Here is a 21,345-nt window from a genome sequence, read left to right as displayed (position 1 = left end):
TATGTACACAGTGACTGCATCAGCAGAATAGTGAGTGCAGCTCTGGAGTATAATACATGAGGTAACTCAGGATCAGTAATATAATGTATGTACGCAGTAACTGCACCAGCAGAATAGTGAGTGCAGCTCTGGAGTATAATACAGGAGGTAACTCAGGATCAGTAATGTAATGTATGTACACAGTGACTGCACCAGCAGAATAGTGAGTGCAGCTCTGGAGTATAATACAGAAGGTAACTCAGGATCAGTAATGTAATGTATGTACACAGAGACTGCACCAGCAGAATAGTGAGTGCAGCTGTGGAGTATAATACAGAAGGTAACTCAGGATCAGTAATGTATGTACACAGTGACTGCACCAGCAGAATAGTGAGTGCAGCTCAGGAGTATATATAATACAGGAGGTAACTCAGGATAAGTAATGTAATGTATATACACAGTGACTGCACCAGCAGAATAGTGAGTGCAGCTCTGGAGTATATATAATACAGGAGGTAACTCAGGATCAGTAATGTAATGTATGTACACAGTGACTGCACCAGCAGAATAGTGAGTGCAGCTCTGGAGGATAATACAGGAGGTAACTCAGGATCAGTAATGTATGTACACAGTGACTGCACCAGCAGAATAGTGAGTGCAGCTCTGGAGTATAATACAGGAGGTAACTCAGGATCAGTAATGTAATGTATGTACACAGTGACTGCAGCAGCAGAATAGTGAGTGCAGCTGTGAAGTATAATACAGGAGGTAACTCAGGATCAGTAATGAAATGTATATACACAGTGACTGCACCAGCAGAATAGTGAGTGCAGCTCTGGAGTATAATACAGGAGGTAACTCAGGATCAGTAATGTAATGTATGTACACAGTGACTGCAGCAGCAGAATAGTGAGTGCAGCTGTGAAGTATAATACAGGAGGTAACTCAGGATCAGTAATGTAATGTATATACACAGTGACTGCACCAGCAGAATAGTGAGTGCAGCTCTGGAGTATAATGCAGGATCAGTAATGTATGTACACAGTGAGTGCACCAGCAGAATAGTGAGTGCAGCTCTGGAGTATAATACAGGAGGTAACTCAGGATCAGTAATGTAATGTATATACACAGTGACTGCACCAGCAGAATAGTGAGTGCAGCTCTGGAGTATAATACAGGAGGTAACTCAGGATCAGTAATGTAATGTATGTACACAGTGACTGCACCAGCAGAATAGTGAGTGCAGCTCTGGAGTATAATACAGGATCAGTAATGTATGTACACAGTGACTGCACCAGCAGAATAGTGAGTGCAGCTCTGGAGTATAATACAGAAGGTAACTCAGGATCAGTAATGTAATGTATGTACACAGTGACTGCACCAGCAGAATAGTGAGTGCAGCTCTGGAGTATAATACAGGATCAGTAATGTATGTTCACAGTGACTGCACCAGCAGAATAGTGAGTGCAGCTCTGGAGTATAATACAGGAGGTAACTCGGGATCAGTAATGTAATGTATGTAGGCAGTGACTGCACCAGCAGAATAGTGAGTGCAGCTCTGGAGGATAATAAAGGAGGTAACTCAGGATCAGTAATGTAATGTATGTACACAGTGACTGCACCAGCAGAATAGTGTGTGCAGCTCTGGAGTATAATACAGGAGGTAACTCAGGATCAGTAATGTAATGTATGTACACAGAGACTGCACCAGCAGAATAGTGAGTGCAGCTGTGGAGTATAATACAGAAGGTAACTCAGGATCAGTAATGTAATGTACGTACACAGCGAGTGCACCAGCAGAATAGTGAGTGCAGCTCTGGAGTATAATACAGGAGGTAACTCAGGATCAGTAATGTATGTACACAGTTACTGCACCAGCAGAATAGTGAGTGCAGCTCTGGAGTATAATACAGGAGGTAACTCAGGATCAGTAATGTAATGTATGTGCACAGTGACTGCACCAGCAGAATAGTGTGTGCAGCTCTAGAGTATAATACAGGAGGTAACTCAGGATCAGTAATGTAATGTATATACACAGTGACTGCACCAGCAGAATAGTGAGTGCAGCTCTGGAGTATAATGCAGGATCAGTAATGTATGTACACAGTGAGTGCACCAGCAGAATAGTGAGTGCAGCTCTGGAGTATAATACAGAAGGTAACTCAGGATCAGTAATGTAATGTATGTACACAGTGACTGCACCAGCAGAATAGTGTGTGCAGCTCTGGAGTATAATACAGGAGGTAACTCAGGATCAGTAATGTAATGTACATACACAATGACTGCACCAGCAGAATAGTGAGTGCAGCTCTGCAGTATAATACAGAAGGTAACTCAGGATCAGTAATGTAATGTACGTACACAGCGAGTGCACCAGCAGAATAGTGAGTGCAGCTGTGGAGTATAATACAGAAGGTAACTCAGGATCAGTAATGTAATGTACGTACACAGCGAGTGCACCAGCAGAATAGTGAGTGCAGCTCTGGAGTATAATACAGGAGGTAACTCAGGATCAGTAATGTATGTACACAGTTACTGCACCAGCAGAATAGTGAGTGCAGCTCTGGAGTATAATACAGGAGGTAACTCAGGATCAGTAATGTAATGTATGTGCACAGTGACTGCACCAGCAGAATAGTGTGTGCAGCTCTAGAGTATAATACAGGAGGTAACTCAGGATCAGTAATGTAATGTACATACACAATGACTGCACCAGCAGAATAGTGAGTGCAGCTCTGGAGTATAATACAGAAGGTAACTCAGGATCAGTAATGTAATGTATGTACACAGAGACTGCACCAGCAGAATAGTGAGTGCAGCTCTGGAGTATAATACAGGAGGTAACTCAGGATCAGTAATGTAATGTATGTACACAGAGACTGCACCAGCAGAATAGTGAGTGCAGCTCTGAAGTATAATACAGGAGGTAACTCAGGATCAGTAATGTAATGTATGTACACAGTGACTGCACCAGCAGAATAGTGAGTGCAGCTCTGAAGTATAATACAGGAGGTAACTCAGGATCAGTAATGTAATGTATGTACACAGTGACTGCACCAGCAGAATAGTGAGTGCAGCTCTGGAGTATAATACAGGAGGTAACTCAGGATCAGTAATGTAATATATGTACACAGAGACTGCACCAGCAAAATAGTGAGTGCAGCTCTGGAGTATAATACAGGAGGTAACTCAGGATCAGTAATGTAATGTATGTACGCAGTGACTGCAGCAGCAGAATAGTGAGTGCAGCTCTGGAGTATAACACAGGAGGTAACTCAGGATCAGTAATGTAATGTATGTACACAATGACTGCACCAGCAGAATAGTGAGTGCAGCTCTGGAGTATAATATAGAAGGTAACTCAGGATCAGTAATGTAATGTATGTACACAGAGACTGCACCAGCAGAATAGTGAGTGCAGCTCTGAAGTATAATACAGGAGGTAACTCAGGATCAGTAATGTAATGTATGTACACAGAGACTGCACCAGCAGAATAGTGAGTGCAGCTCTGGAGTATAACACAGGAGGTAACTCAGGATCAGTAATGTAATGTATATACACAGTGACTGCACCAGCAGAATAGTGAGTGCAGCTCTGGAGTTTAATACAGGATCAGTAATGTATGTACACAGTGACTGCATCAGCAGAATAGTGAGTGCAGCTCTGGAGTATAATACAGGAGGTAACTCAGGATCAGTAATGTAATGTATGTACACAGTGACTGCAGCAGCAGAATAGTGTGTGCAGCTCTGGAGTATAATACAGGAGGTAACTCAGGATCAGTAATGTAATGTACATACACAATGACTGCACCAGCAGAATAGTGAGTGCAGCTCTGCAGTATAATACAGAAGGTAACTCAGGATCAGTAATGTAATGTATGTACACAGAGACTGCACCAGCAGAATAGTGAGTGCAGCTGTGGAGTAGAATACAGAAGGTAACTCAAGATCAGTAATGTAATGTACGTACACAGCGAGTGCACCAGCAGAATAGTGAGTGCAGCTCTGGAGTATAATACAGGAGGTAACTCAGGATCAGTAATGTATGTACACAGTTACTGCACCAGCAGAATAGTGAGTGCAGCTCTGGAGTATAATACAGGAGGTAACTCAGGATCAGTAATGTAATGTATATACACAGTGACTGCACCAGCAGAATAGTGAGTGCAGCTCTGGAGTATAATGCAGGATCAGTAATGTATGTACACAGTGAGTGCACCAGCAGAATAGTGAGTGCAGCTCTGGAGTATAATACAGAAGGTAACTCAGGATCAGTAATGTAATGTATGTACACAGTGACTGCACCAGCAGAATAGTGAGTGCAGCTCTGGAGTATAATACAGGATCAGTAATGTATGTTCACAGTGACTGCACCAGCAGAATAGTGAGTGCAGCTCTGGAGTATAACACAGGAGGTAACTCAGGATCAGTAATGTAATGTATGTACACAATGACTGCACCAGCAGAATAGTGAGTGCAGCTCTGGAGTATAATATAGAAGGTAACTCAGGATCAGTAATGTAATGTATGTACACAGAGACTGCACCAGCAGAATAGTGAGTGCAGCTCTGAAGTATAATACAGGAGGTAACTCAGGATCAGTAATGTAATGTATGTACACAGAGACTGCACCAGCAGAATAGTGAGTGCAGCTCTGGAGTATAACACAGGAGGTAACTCAGGATCAGTAATGTAATGTATATACACAGTGACTGCACCAGCAGAATAGTGAGTGCAGCTCTGGAGTTTAATACAGGATCAGTAATGTATGTACACAGTGACTGCATCAGCAGAATAGTGAGTGCAGCTCTGGAGTATAATACAGGAGGTAACTCAGGATCAGTAATGTAATGTATGTACACAGTGACTGCAGCAGCAGAATAGTGAGTGCAGCTGTGAAGTATAATACAGGAGGTAACTCAGGATCAGTAATGTAATGTATATACACAGTGACTGCACCAGCAGAATAGTGAGTGCAGCTCTGGAGTATAATACAGGAGGTAACTCAGGATCAGTAATGTAATGTATATACACAGTGACTGCACCAGCAGAATAGTGAGTGCAGCTCTGGAGTATAATACAGGAGGTAACTCGGGATCAGTAATGTAATGTATGTACGCAGTGACTGCACCAGCAGAATAGTGAGTGCAGCTCTGGAGTATAATACAGAAGGTAACTCAGGATCAGTAATGTAATGTATGTACACAGTGACTGCACCAGCAGAATAGTGAGTGCAGCTCTGGAGTATAATACAGGAGGTAACTCAGGATCAGTAATGTAATGTATATACACAGTGACTGCACCAGCAGAATAGTGAGTGCAGCTCTGGAGTATATATAATACAGGAGGTAACTCAGGATCAGTAATGTAATGTATGTACACAGTGACTGCACCAGCAGAATAGTGTGTGCAGCTCTGGAGTATAATACAGGAGGTAACTCAGGATCAGTAATGTAATGTATGTACATAGTGACTGCACCAGCAGAATAGTGAGTGCAGCTCTGGAGTATAATACAGGAGGTAACTCAGGATCAGTAATGTAATGTATGTACATAGTGACTGCACCAGCAGAATAGTGAGTGCAGCTCTGGAGTATAATACAGGAGGTAACTCAGGATCAGTATGTAATGTATGTACACAGTGACTGCACCAGCAGAATAGTGAGTGCAGCTCTGCAGTATAATACAGGAGGTAACTCAGGATCAGTAATGTAATGTATGTACACAGTGACTGCACCAGCAGAATAGTGAGTGCAGCTCTGGAGGATAATACAGGAGGTAACTCAGGATCAGTAATGTACGTACACAGTGACTGCACCAGCAGAATAGTGAGTGCAGCTCTGGAGTATAATACAGAAGGTAACTCAGGATCAGTAATGTAATGTATGTACACAGTGACTGCACCAGCAGAATAGTGAGTGCAGCTCTGGAGTATAATACAGGAGGTAACTCAGGATCAGTAATGTAATGTATATACACAGTGACTGCACCAGCAGAATAGTGAGTGCAGCTCTGGAGTATAATGCAGGATCAGTAATGTATGTACACAGTGAGTGCACCAGCAGAATAGTGAGTGCAGCTCTGGAGTATAATACAGGATCAGTAATGTATGTACACAGTGACTGCATCAGCAGAATAGTGAGTGCAGCTCTGGAGTATAATACAGGAGGTAACTCAGGATCAGTAATGTAATGTATGTACACAGTGACTGCACCAGCAGAATAGTGAGTGCAGCTCTGGAGTATAATACAGGATCAGTAATGTATGTACACAGTAACTGCACCAGCAGAATAGTGAGTGCAGCTCTGGAGTATAATACAGGAGGTAACTCGGGATCAGTAATGTAATGTATGTACACAGTGACTGCACCAGCAGAATAGTGAGTGCAGATCTGGAGTATAATACAGGAGGTAACTCAGGATCAGTAATGTAATGTATATACACAGTGACTGCACCAGCAGAATAGTGAGTGCAGCTCTGGAGTATAATACAGGAGGTAACTCAGGATTAGTAATGTAATGTATGTACACAGTGACTGCAGCAGCAGAATAGTGAGTGCAGCTGTGAAGTATAATACAGGAGGTAACTCAGGATCAGTAATGTATGTACACAGTGACTGCACCAGCAGAATAGTGAGTGCAGCTCTGGAGTATAATACAGGAGGTAACTCGGGATCAGTAATGTAATGTATGTACGCAGTGACTGCACCAGCAGAATAGTGAGTGCAGCTCTGGAGTATAATACAGGAGGTAACTCAGGATCAGTAATGTAATGTATGTACACAGTGACTGCACCAGCAGAATAGTGAGTGCAGCTCTGGAGCATATATAATACAGGAGGTAACTCAGGATCAGTAATGTAATGTATGTACACAGTGACTGCACCAGCAGAATAGTGAGTGCAGCTCTAGAGTATAATACAAGAGGTAACTCAGGATCAGTAATGTAATGTATGTACACAGTGACTGCACCAGCAGAATAGTGAGTGCAGCTCTAGAGTATAATACAGGAGGTAACTCAGGATCAGTAATGTATGTACACAGTGACTGCACCAGCAGAATAGTGAGTGCAGCTCTGGAGGATAATACAGGAGGTAACTCAGGATCAGTAATGTAATGTATATACACAGTGACTGCACCAGCAGAATAGTGAGTGCAGCTCTGGAGTATAATACAGGAGGTAACTCAGGATCAGTAATGTATGTACACAGTGACTGCACCAGCAGAATAGTGAGTGCAGCTCTGGAGGATAATACAGGAGGTAACTCAGGATCAGTAATGTAATGTATGTACACAGTGACTGCACCAGCAGAATAGTGAGTGCAGCTCTGGAGTATAATACAGTAGGTAACTCAGGATCAGTAATATAATGTATGTACACAGTGACTGCACCAGCAGAATAGTGAGTGCAGCTGTGGAGTATAATACAGGAGGTAACTCAGGATCAGTAATGTATGTACACAGTGACTGCTCCAGCAGAATAGTGAGTGCAGCTCTGGAGTATAATACAGGAGGTAACTCAGGATCAGTAATGTAATGTATGTACACAGTGACTGCACCAGCAGAATAGTGAGTGCAGCTCTGGAGTATATATAATACAGGAGGTAACTCAGGATAAGTAATGTAATGTATATACACAGTGACTGCACCAGCAGAATAGTGAGTGCAGCTGTGGAGTATAATACAGGAGGTAACTGAGGATCAGTAATGTATGTACACAGTGACTGCTCCAGCAGAATAGTGAGTGCAGCTCTGGAGTATAATACAGGAGGTAACTCCGGATCAGTAATGTAATGTATGTACACAGTGACTGCTCCAGCAGAATAGTGAGTGCAGCTCTGGAGTATAATACAGGAGGTAACTCAGGATCAGTAATGTAATGTATGTACACAGTGACTGCACCAGCAGAATAGTGAGTGCAGCTCTGGAGTATAATACAGGAGGTAACTCAGGATCAGTAATGTAATGTATGTACACAGTGACTGCTCCAGCAGAATAGTGAGTGCAGCTCTGGAGTATAATACAGGAGGTAACTCAGGATCAGTAATGTAATGTATGTACACAGTGACTGCTCCAGCAGAATAGTGAGTGCAGCTCTGGAGTATAGCACAGGGTGACAGTAGACAGAGGTCACCGCTGGCTGGGGATGGTCTGTACACTGCTGGTTTGTCCTTTGCCCCGCGCTCGGCTCCTCGTTGGTTGCACTCACCAGTCCGTTCTTGTACTCCGGTTTCCCGTCGATCATGCGCATGTTCTGTATCCTGTGGACGGGGAGAGAGGTTATTGCAGGGACACCCCACACCTCACAGCCCCTGCCCTGCACCGGCCCTATAAGGGGAAACAATTACCAGGATGCTCCTATATAACCTAAAGCCAGTGCTATACTGGCGCTATCAGTCTGATTCTATACATACAGTGCTATACTGGCACTATCAGGCTGATTCTATACATACAGTGCTATACTGGCACTATCATGCTGATTCTATACATACAGTGCTATACTGGCACTATCAGGCTGATTCTATACATACAGTGCTATACTGGCACTATCAGGCTGATTCTATACATACAGTGCTATACTGGCGCTATCAGGCTGATTCTATACATACAGGGCTATACTGGCGCTATCAGGCTGAGTCTATACATACAGTGCTATACTGGCGCTATCAGGCTGAGTCTATACATACAGTGCTATACAGGAATTATCAGGCTGAGTATATACAGTTAGGTCCAGAAATATTTGGACAGTGACACAAGTTTTGTTATTTTAGCTGTTTACAAAAACATGTTCAGAAATACAATTCTATATATAATATGGGCTGAAAGTGCACACTCCCAGCTGCAATATGAGAGTTTTCACATCCAAATCGGAGAAAGGGTTTAGGAATCATAGCTCTGTAATGCATAGCCTCCTCTTTTTCAAGGGACCAAAAGTAATTGGACAAGGGACTCTAAGGGCTGCAATTAACTCTGAAGGTGTCTCCCTCGTTAACCTGTAATCAATGAAGTAGTTAAAAGGTCTGGGGTTGATTACAGGTGTGTGGTTTTGCATTAGGAAGCTGTTGCTGTGACCAGACAACATGCGGTCTAAGGGACTCTCAATTGAGGTGAAGCAGAACATCCTGAGGCTGAAAAAAAAAGAAAAAATCCATCAGAGAGATAGCAGACATGCTTGGAGTAGCAAAATCAACAGTCGGGTACATTCTGAGAGAAAAGGAATTGACTGGTGAGCTTGGGAACTCAAAAAGGCCTGGGCGTCCACGGATGACAACAGTGGTGGATGATCGCCGCATACTTTCTTTGGTGAAGAAGAACCCGTTCACAACATCAACTGAAGTCCAGAACACTCTCAGTGAAGTAGGTGTATCTGTCTCTAAGTCAACAGTAAAGAGAAGACTCCATGAAAGTAAATACAAAGGGTTCACATCTAGATGCAAACCATTCATCAATTCCAAAAATAGACAGGCCAGAGTTACATTTGCTGAAAAACACCTCATGAAGCCAGCTCAGTTCTGGAAAAGTATTCTATGGACAGATGAGACAAAGATCAACCTGTACCAGAATGATGGGAAGAAAAAAGACTGGAGAAGAAAGGGAACGGCACATGATCCAAGGCACACCACATACTCTGTAAAACATGGTGGAGGCAACGTGATGGCATGGGCATGCATGGCTTTCAATGGCACTGGGTCACTTGTGTTTATTGATAACATAACAGCAGACAAGAGTAGCCGGATGAATTCTGAAGTGTACCGGGATATACTTTCAGCCCAGATTCAGCCAAATGCCGCAAAGTTGATCGGACGGCGCTTCATAGTACAGATGGACAATGACCACAAGCATACAGCCAAAGCTACCCAGGAGTTCATGAGTGCAAAAAAGTGGAACCTTCTGCAATGGCCAAGTCAATCACCAGATCTTAACCCAATTGAGCATGCATTTCACTTGCTCAAATCCAGACTTAAGACGGAAAGACCCACAAACAAGCAAGACCTGAAGGCTGCGGCTGTAAAGGCCTGGCAAAGCATTAAGAAGGAGGAAACCCAGCGTTTGGTGATGTCCATGGGTTCCAGACTTAAGGCAGTGATTGCCTCCAAAGGATTCGCAACAAAATATTGAAAATAAAAATATTTTGTTTGGGTTTGGTTTATTTGTCCAATTACTTTTGACCTCCTAAAATGTGGAGTGTTTGTAAAGAAATGTGACAATTCCTACAATTTCTATCAGATATTTTTGTTCAAACCTTCAAATTAAACGTTACAATCTGCACTTGAATTCTGTTGTAGAGGTTTCATTTCAAATCCAATGTGGTGGCATGCAGAGCCCAACTCGCCAAAATTGTGTCACTGTCCAAAGATTTCTGGACCTAACTGTACATACAGTGCTATACTGGCACTATCAGGCTGATTCTATACATACAGTGCTATACTGGCACTATCAGGCTGAGTCTATACATACAGTGCTATACTGGCACTATCAGGCTGATTTTATACATACAGTGCTATACTGGCACTATCAGGCTGATTCTATACATACAGTGCTATACTGGCACTATCAGGCTGAGTCTATACATACAGTGCTATACTGGCGCTATCAGGCTGATTCTATACATACAGTGCTATACTGGCACTATCAGGCTGAGTCTATACATACAGTGCTATACTGACACTATCAGGCTGAGTCTATACATACAGTGCTATACTGGCACTATCAGGCTGATCCTATACATACAGTGCTATACTGGCACTATCAGGCTGAGTCTATACATACAGTGCTATACTGGCAGTATCAGGCTGAGTCTATACATACAGTGCTATACTGGCCCTATCAGGCTGATTCTATACATACAGTGCTATACTGGCGCTATCAGGCTGATTCTATACATACAGTGCTATACTGGCACTGTCAGGCTGATTCTATACATACAGTGCTATACTGGCGCTATCAGGCTGATTCTATACATACAGTGCTATACTGGCACTATCAGGCTGTTTCTATACATACAGTGCTATACTGGCACTATCATGCTGATTCTATACATACAGTGCTATACTGGCAGTATCAGGCTGATTCTATACATACAGTGCTATACTGGCAGTATCAGGCTGATTCTATACATACAGTGCTATACTGGCACTATCAGGCTCATTCTATACATACAGTGCTATACTGGCGCTATCAGGCTGATTCTATACATACAGTGCTATACTGGCGCTGTCAGGCTGATTCTATACATACAGTGCTATACTGGCACTATCAGGCTGAGTCTATACATACAGTGCTATACTGGCACTATCAGGCTGATTCTATACATACAGTGCTATACTGGCACTATCAGGCTGATTCTATACATACAGTGCTATACTGGCACTATCAGGCTGAGTCTATACATACAGTGCTATACTGGCACTATCAGGCTGATTCTATACATACAGTGCTATACTGGCACTGTCAGGCTGATTATATACATACAGTGCTATACTGGCGCTATCAGGCTGATTCTATACATACAGTGCTATACTGGCACTATCAGGCTGATTCTATACATACAGTGCTATACTGGCACTATCATGCTGATTCTATACATACAGTGCTATACTGGCACTATCAGGCTGAGTCTATACATACAGTGCTATACTGGCACTATCAGGCTGATTCTATACATACAGTGCTATACTGGCAGTATCAGGCTGATTCTATACATACAGTGCTATACTGGCGCTATCAGGCTGATTCTATACATACAGTGCTATACTGGCGCTATCAGGCTGATTCTATACATACAGTGCTATACTGGCACTATCAGGCTGATTCTATACATACAGTGCTATACTGGCACTATCAGGCTGATTCTATACATACAGGTCTATACTGGCACTATCAGGCTGAGTCTATACATACAGTGCTATACTGGCACTATCAGGCTGAGTCTATACATACAGTGCTATACTGGCACTATCAGGCTGATTCTATACATACAGGTCTATACTGGCACTATCAGGCTGATTCTATACATACAGGTCTATACTGGCACTATCAGGCTGAGTCTATACATACAGTGCTATACTGGCGCAATCAGGCTGATTCTATACATACAGTGCTATAATGGCACTATCAGGCTGAGTCTATACATACAGTGCTATACTGGCACTATCAGGCTGATTCTATACATACAGTGCTATACTGGCACTATCAGGCTGAGTCTATACATACAGTGCTATACTGGCGCTATCAGGCTGAGTCTATACATACAGTGCCATACTGGCGCTATCAGGCTGAGTCTATACATACAGTGCCATACTGGCGCTATCAGGCTGAGTCTATACATACAGTGCTATACTGGCGCTATCAGGCTGAGTCTATACATACAGTGCTATACTGGCGCTATCAGGCTGAGTCTATACATACAGTGCTATACTGGCGCTATCAGGCTGAGTCTATACATACAGTGCTATACTGACGCTATCAGGCTGATTCTATACATACAGTGCTATACTGGCGGTATCAGGCTGAGTCTATACATACAGTGCTATACTGGCGCTATCAGGCTGATTTTATACATACAGTGCTATACTGGCACTATCAGGCTGAGTCTATACATACAGTGCTATACTGGCGCTATCAGGCTGAGTCTATACATACAGTGCTATACTGGCGCTATCAGGCTGAGTCTATACATACAGTGCTATACTGGCGCTATCAGGCTGAGTCTATACATACAGTGCTATACTGGCGCTATCAGGCTGAGTCTATACATACAGTGCTATACTGGCGCTATCAGGCTGAGTCTATACATACAGTGCTATACTGGCGCTATCAGGCTGAGTCTATACATACAGTGCTATACTGGCACTATCAGGCTGATTCTATACATACAGTGCTATACTGGCGCTATCAGGCTGATTCTATACATACAGTGCTATACTGGCACTATCAGGCTGATTCTATACATACAGTGCTATACTGGCACTGTCAGGCTGATTCTATACATACAGGTCTATACTGGCACTATCAGGCTGATTCTATACATACAGGTCTATACTGGCACTATCAGGCTGAGTCTATACATACAGTGCTATACTGGCGCAATCAGGCTGATTCTATACATACAGTGCTATAATGGCACTATCAGGCTGAGTCTATACATACAGTGCTATACTGGCACTATCAGGCTGATTCTATACATACAGTGCTATACTGGCACTATCAGGCTGAGTCTATACATACAGTGCTATACTGGCGCTATCAGGCTGAGTCTATACATACAGTGCCATACTGGCGCTATCAGGCTGAGTCTATACATACAGTGCCATACTGGCGCTATCAGGCTGAGTCTATACATACAGTGCTATACTGGCGCTATCAGGCTGAGTCTATACATACAGTGCTATACTGGCGCTATCAGGCTGAGTCTATACATACAGTGCTATACTGGCGCTATCAGGCTGAGTCTATACATACAGTGCTATACTGACGCTATCAGGCTGATTCTATACATACAGTGCTATACTGGCGGTATCAGGCTGAGTCTATACATACAGTGCTATACTGGCGCTATCAGGCTGATTTTATACATACAGTGCTATACTGGCACTATCAGGCTGAGTCTATACATACAGTGCTATACTGGCGCTATCAGGCTGAGTCTATACATACAGTGCTATACTGGCGCTATCAGGCTGAGTCTATACATACAGTGCTATACTGGCGCTATCAGGCTGAGTCTATACATACAGTGCTATACTGGCGCTATCAGGCTGAGTCTATACATACAGTGCTATACTGGCGCTATCAGGCTGAGTCTATACATACAGTGCTATACTGGCGCTATCAGGCTGAGTCTATACATACAGTGCTATACTGGCACTATCAGGCTGATTCTATACATACAGTGCTATACTGGCGCTATCAGGCTGATTCTATACATACAGTGCTATACTGGCACTATCAGGCTGATTCTATACATACAGTGCTATACTGGCACTGTCAGGCTGATTCTATACATACAGTGCTATACTGGCGCTATCAGGCTGAGTCTATACATACAGTGCTATACTGGCACTATCAGGCTGATTCTATACATACAGTGCTATACTGGCGCTATCAGGCTGATTCTATACATACAGTGCTATACTGGCACTATCAGGCTGATTCTATACATACAGTGCTATACTGGCACTATCAGGCTGATTCTATACATACAGTGCTATACTGGCGCTATCAGGCTGAGTCTATACATACAGTGCTATACTGGCGCTATCAGGCTGAGTCTATACATACAGTGCTATACTGGCGCTATCAGGCTGAGTCTATACATACAGTGCTATACTGGCGCTATCAGGCTGAGTCTATACATACAGTGCTATACTGGCGCTATCAGGCTGAGTCTATACATACAGTGCTATACTGGCGCTATCAGGCTGAGTCTATACATACAGTGCTATACTGGCGCTATCAGGCTGAGTCTATACATACAGTGCTATACTGGCACTATCAGGCTGAGTCTATACATACAGTGCTATACTGGCGCTATCAGGCTGATTTTATACATACAGTGCTATACTGGCACTATCAGGCTGAGTCTATACATACAGTGCTATACAGGCACTATCAGGCTGATTCTATACATACAGTGCTATACTGGCACTATCAGGCTGATTTTATACATAAAGTGCTATACTGGCGCTATCAGGCTGATTCTATACATACAGTGCTATACTGGCGCTATCAGGCTGAGTCTATACATACAGTGCTATACAGGCACTATCAGGCTGATTCTATACATACAGTGCTATACTGGCACTATCAGGCTGATTCTATACATACAGTGCTATACTGGCACTATCAGGCTGAGTCTATACATACAGTGCTATACTGGCGCTATCAGGCTGAGTCTATACATACAGTGCTATACTGGCGCTATCAGGCTGATTTTATACATACAGTGCTATACTGGCACTATCAGGCTGAGTCTATACATACAGTGCTATACTGGCGCTATCAGGCTGAGTATATACATACAGTGCTATACTGGCGCTATCAGGCTGAGTCTATACATACAGTGCTATACTGGCACTATCAGGCTGATCCTATACATACAGTGCTATACTGGCACTATCAGGCTGATTCTATACATAAAGTGCTATACTGGCACTATCAGGCTGATCCTATACATACAGTGCTATACTGGCAGTATCAGGCTGATTCTATACATACAGTGCTATACTGGCACTATCAGGCTGATTCTATACATACAGTGCTATACTGGCCCTATCAGGCTGATTCTATACATACAGTGCTATACTGGCGCTATCAGGCTGATTCTATACATACAGTGCTATACTGGCACTGTCAGGCTGATTCTATGCATACAGTGCTATACTGGCGCTATCAGGCTGATTCTATACATACAGTGCTATACTGGCACTATCAGGCTGATTCTATACATACAGTGCTATACTAGCACTATCATGCTGATTCTATACATACAGTGCTATACTGGCAGTATCAGGCTGATTCTATACATACAGTGCTATACTGGCAGTATCAGGCTGATTCTATACATACAGTGCTATACTGGCACTATCAGGCTCATTCTATACATACAGTGCTATACTGGCGCTATCAGGCTGATTCTATACATACAGTGCTATACTGGCGCGGTCAGGCTGATTCTATACATACAGTGCTATACTGGCGCTATCAGGCTGATTCTATACATACAGTGCTATACTGGCACTATCAGGCTGATTCTATACATACAGTGCTATACTGGCACTGTCAGGCTGATTCTATACATACAGTGCTATACTGGCGCTATCAGGCTGATTCTATACATACAGTGCTATACTGGCACTATCAGGCTGATTCTGTACATACAGTGCTATACTGGCACTATCAGGCTGATTCTATACATACAGTGCTATACTGGCACTATCATGCTGATTCTATACATACAGTGCTATACTGGCAGTATCAGGCTGATTCTATACATACAGTGCTATACTGGCAGTATCAGGCTGATTCTATACATACAGTGCTATACTGGCAGTATCAGGCTGATTCTATACATACAGTGCTATACTGGCACTGTCAGGCTGATTCTATACATACAGTGCTATACTGGCGCTATCAGGCTGATTCTATACATACAGTGCTATACTGGCACTATCAGGCTGATTCTGTACATACAGTGCTATACTGGCACTATCAGGCTGATTCTATACATACAGTGCTATACTGGCACTATCATGCTGATTCTATACATACAGTGCTATACTGGCAGTATCAGGCTGATTCTATACATACAGTGCTATACTGGCAGTATCAGGCTGATTCTATACATACAGTGCTATACTGGCAGTATCAGGCTGATTCTATACATACAGTGCTATACTGGCACAATCAGGCTGATTCTATACATACAGTGCTATACTGGCACTATCAGGCTGATTCTATACATACAGTGCTATACTGGCACTATCAGGCCGATTCTATACATACAGTGCCATACTGGCGCTATCAGGCTGAGTCTATACATACAGTGCCATACTGGCGCTATCAGGCTGAGTCTATACATACAGTGCTATACTGGCGCTATCAGGCTGAGTCTATACATACAGTGCTATACTGGCGCTATCAGGCTGAGTCTATACATACAGTGCTATACTGGCGCTATCAGGCTGATTCTATACATACAGTGCTATACTGGCGCTATCAGGCTGAGTCTATACATACAGTGCTATACTGGCGCTATCAGGCTGATTCTATACATACAGTGCTATACTGGCGCTATCAGGCTGATTCTATACATACAGTGCTATGCTGGCGCTATCAGGCTGATTCTATACATACAGTGCTATGCTGGCGCTATCAGGCTGATTCTATACATACAGTGCTATACTGGCACTATCAGGCTGATTCTATACATACAGGGCTATACTGGCACTATCAGGCTGAGTCTATACATACAGTGCTATACTGGCAGTATCAGGCTGAGTCTATACATACAGTGCTATACTGGCAGTATCAGGCTGATTCTATACATACAGTGCTATACTGGCACTATCAGGCTCATTCTATACATACAGTGCTATACTGGCGCTATCAGGCTGATTCTATACATACAGTGCTATACTGGCGCTATCAGGCTGAGTCTATACATACAGTGCTATACTGGCGCTATCAGGCTGAGTCTATACATACAGTGCTATACTGGCGCTATCAGGCTGAGTCTATACATACAGTGCTATACTGGCGCTATCAGGCTGAGTCTATACATACAGTGCTATACTGGCGCTATCAGGCTGAGTCTATACATACAGTGCTATACTGGCGCTATCAGGCTGAGTCTATACATACAGTGCTATACTGGCGCTATCAGGCTGAGTCTATACATACAGTGCTATACTGGCACTATCAGGCTGAGTCTATACATACAGTGCTATACTGGCGCTATCAGGCTGATTTTATACATACAGTGCTATACTGGCACTATCAGGCTGAGTCTATACATACAGTGCTATACTGGCGCTATCAGGCTGAGTATATACATACAGTGCTATACTGGCGCTATCAGGCTGAGTCTATACATACAGTGCTATACAGGCACTATCAGGCTGATTCTATACATACAGTGCTATACTGGCACTATCAGGCTGATTTTATACATAAAGTGCTATACTGGCGCTATCAGGCTGATTCTATACATACAGTGCTATACTGGCGCTATCAGGCTGATTCTATACATACAGTGCTATACTGGCACTATCAGGCTGATTCTATACATACAGTGCTATACTGGCACTATCAGGCTGATTCTATACATACAGTGCTATACTGGCACTATCAGGCTGAGTCTATACATACAGTGCTATACTGGCACTATCAGGCTGATTCTATACATACAGGTCTATACTGGCACTATCAGGCTGATTCTATACATACAGGTCTATACTGGCACTATCAGGCTGAGTCTATACATACAGTGCTATACTGGCGCTATCAGGCTGATTCTATACATACAGTGCTATAATGGCACTATCAGGCTGAGTCTATACATACAGTGCTATACTGGCACTATCAGGCTGATTCTATACATACAGTGCTATACTGGCACTATCAGGCTGAGTCTATACATACAGTGCTATACTGGCGCTATCAGGCTGAGTCTATACATACAGTGCCATACTGGCGCTATCAGGCTGAGTCTATACATACAGTGCCATACTGGCGCTATCAGGCTGAGTCTATACATACAGTGCTATACTGGCGCTATCAGGCTGAGTCTATACATACAGTGCTATACTGGCACTATCAGACTGAGTCTATACATACAGTGCTATACTGGCGCTATCAGGCTGAGTCTATACATACAGTGCTATACTGGCACTATCAGGCTGAGTCTATACATACAGTGCTATACTGACGCTATCAGGCTGATTCTATACATACAGTGCTATACTGGCGCTATCAGGCTGAGTCTATACATACAGTGCTATACTGGCGCTATCAGGCTGATTTTATACATACAGTGCTATACTGGCACTATCAGGCTGAGTCTATACATACAGTGCTATACTGGCGCTATCAGGCTGAGTCTATACATACAGTGCTATACTGGCGCTATCAGGCTGAGTCTATACATACAGTGCTATACTGGCGCTATCAGGCTGAGTCTATACATACAGTGCTATACTGACGCTATCAGGCTGATTCTATACATACAGTGCTATACTGGCGCTATCAGGCTGAGTCTATACATACAGTGCTATACTGACGCTATCAGGCTGAGTCTATACATACAGGGCTATACTGGCAGTATCAGGCTGAGTCTATACATACAGTGCTATACTGGCGCTATCAGGCTGATTCTATACATACAGTGCTATACTGGCGCTATCAGGCTGATTCTATACATACAGCACTATACTGGCACTATCAGGCTGATTCTATACATACAGTACTATACTGGCGCTATCAGCCTGATCCTATACATACAGTGCTATACTGGCACTATCAGGCTGATCCTATACATACAGTGCTATACTGGCACTATCAGGCTGAGTCTATACATACAGTGCTATACTGGCGCTATCAGGCTGAGTCTATACATACAGTGCTATACTGGCGCTATCAGGCTGAGTCTATACATACAGTGCTATACTGGCAGTATCAGGCTGAGTCTATACATACAGTGCTATACTGACGCTATCAGGCTGATTCTATACATACAGTGCTATACTGGCACTATCAGGCTGATTCTATACATACAGTGCCATACTGGCGCTATCAGGCTAAGTCTATACATACAGTGCCATACTGGCGCTATCAGGCTGAGTCTATACATACAGTGCTATACTGGCGCTATCAGGCTGATTCTATACATACAGTGCTATACTGGCGCTATCAGGCTGATTCTATACATACAGTGCTATGCTGGCGCTATCAGGCTGATTCTATACATACAGTGCTATGCTGGCGCTATCAGGCTGATTCTATACATACAGTGCTATACTGGCACTATCAGGCTGATTCTATACATACAGGGCTATACTGGCACTATCAGGCTGAGTCTATACATACAGTGCTATACTGGCGCTATCAGGCTGAGTCTATACATACAGTGCTATACTGGCGCTATCAGGCTGAGTCTATACATACAGTGCTATACTGGCGCTATCAGGCTGAGCCTATACATACAGTGCTATACTGGCGCTATCAGGCTGAATCTATACATACAGTGCTATACAGGCGCTATCAGGCTGATTCTATACATACAGGGCTATACTGGCGCTATCAGGCTGATTTTATACTTACAGTGCTATACTGGCACTATCAGGCTGAGTCTATACATACAGTGCTATACTGGCGCTATCAGGCTGAGTCTATACATACAGTGCTATACAGGCACTATCAGGCTGATTCTATACATACAGTGCTATACTGGCACTATCAGGCTGAGTCTATACATACAGTGCTATACTGGCACTATCAGGCTGATTCTATACATACAGTGCTATACTGGCACTATCAGGCTGATTCTATACATACAGTGCTATACTGGCACTATCAGGCTGAGTCTATACATACAGTGCTATACTGGCACTATCAGGCTGATTCTATACATACAGTGCTATACTGGCACTGTCAGGCTGATTCTATACATACAGTGCTATACTGGCGCTATCAGGCTGAGTCTATACATACAGTGCCATACTGGCGCTATCAGGCTGAGTCTATACATACAGTGCCATACTGGCGCTATCAGGCTGAGTCTATACATACAGTGCTATACTGGCACTATCAGACTGAGTCTATACATACAGTGCTATACTGGCGCTATCAGGCTGAGTCTATACATACAGTGCTATACTGGCACTATCAGGCTGAGTCTATACATACAGTGCTATACTGACGCTATCAGGCTGATTCTATACATACAGTGCTATACTGGCGCTATCAGGCTGAGTCTATACATACAGTGCTATACTGGCGCTATCAGGCTGATTTTATACATACAGTGCTATACTGGCACTATCAGGCTGAGTCTATACATACAGTGCTATACTGGCGCTATCAGGCTGAGTCTATACATACAGTGCTATACTGGCGCTATCAGGCTGAGTCTATACATACAGTGCTATACTGGCGCTATCAGGCTGAGTCTATACATACAGTGCTATACTGACGCTATCAGGCTGATTCTATACATACAGTGCTATACTGGCGCTATCAGGCTGAGTCTATACATACAGTGCTATACTGACGCTATCAGGCTGAGTCTATACATACAGGGCTATACTGGCAGTAGCAGGCTGAGTCTATACATACAGTGCTATACTGGCGCTATCAGGCTGATTCTATACATACAGTGCTATACTGGCGCTATCAGGCTGATTCTATACATACAGCACTATACTGGCACTATCAGGCTGATTCTATACATACAGTACTATACTGGCACTATCAGCCTGATCCTATACATACAGTGCTATACTGGCACTATCAGGCTGATCCTATACATACAGTGCTATACTGGCACTATCAGGCTGAGTCTATACATACAGTGCTATACTGGCGCTATCAGGCTGAGTCTATACATACAGTGCTATACTGGCGCTATCAGGCTGAGTCTATACATACAGTGCTATACTGGCAGTATCAGGCTGAGTCTATACATACAGTGCTATACTGACGCTATCAGGCTGATTCTATACATACAGTGCTATACTGGCACTATCAGGCTGATTTTATACATAAAGTGCTATACTGGCACTATCAGGCTGATCCTATACATACAGTGCTATACTGGCAGTATCAGGCTGATTCTATACATACAGTGCTATACTGGCCCTATCAGGCTGA

The 21,345-nt window shown here is 43.2% G+C and overlaps 1 protein-coding gene across 1 annotated transcript in view; it reads right to left on the bottom strand.

The window, feature by feature from the left end:
- Positions 1–21,345, bottom strand: part of SLC25A11 (solute carrier family 25 member 11) — a 48,801-nt gene that overhangs the window by 15,729 nt on the left and 11,727 nt on the right. The window contains exon 7 of the mRNA XM_075346720.1: positions 8,189–8,240. Coding sequence (XP_075202835.1) covers positions 8,189–8,240 — 52 coding nt within the window. The remainder of the gene's footprint in view (positions 1–8,188; positions 8,241–21,345) is intronic.

This window comes from Anomaloglossus baeobatrachus, chromosome 4 (assembly GCF_048569485.1).
Source record: "Anomaloglossus baeobatrachus isolate aAnoBae1 chromosome 4, aAnoBae1.hap1, whole genome shotgun sequence".
NCBI classification, from domain to species: Eukaryota; Metazoa; Chordata; class Amphibia; order Anura; family Aromobatidae; genus Anomaloglossus; species Anomaloglossus baeobatrachus.
This window is presented reverse-complemented; position numbering and strand designations above follow the sequence as displayed.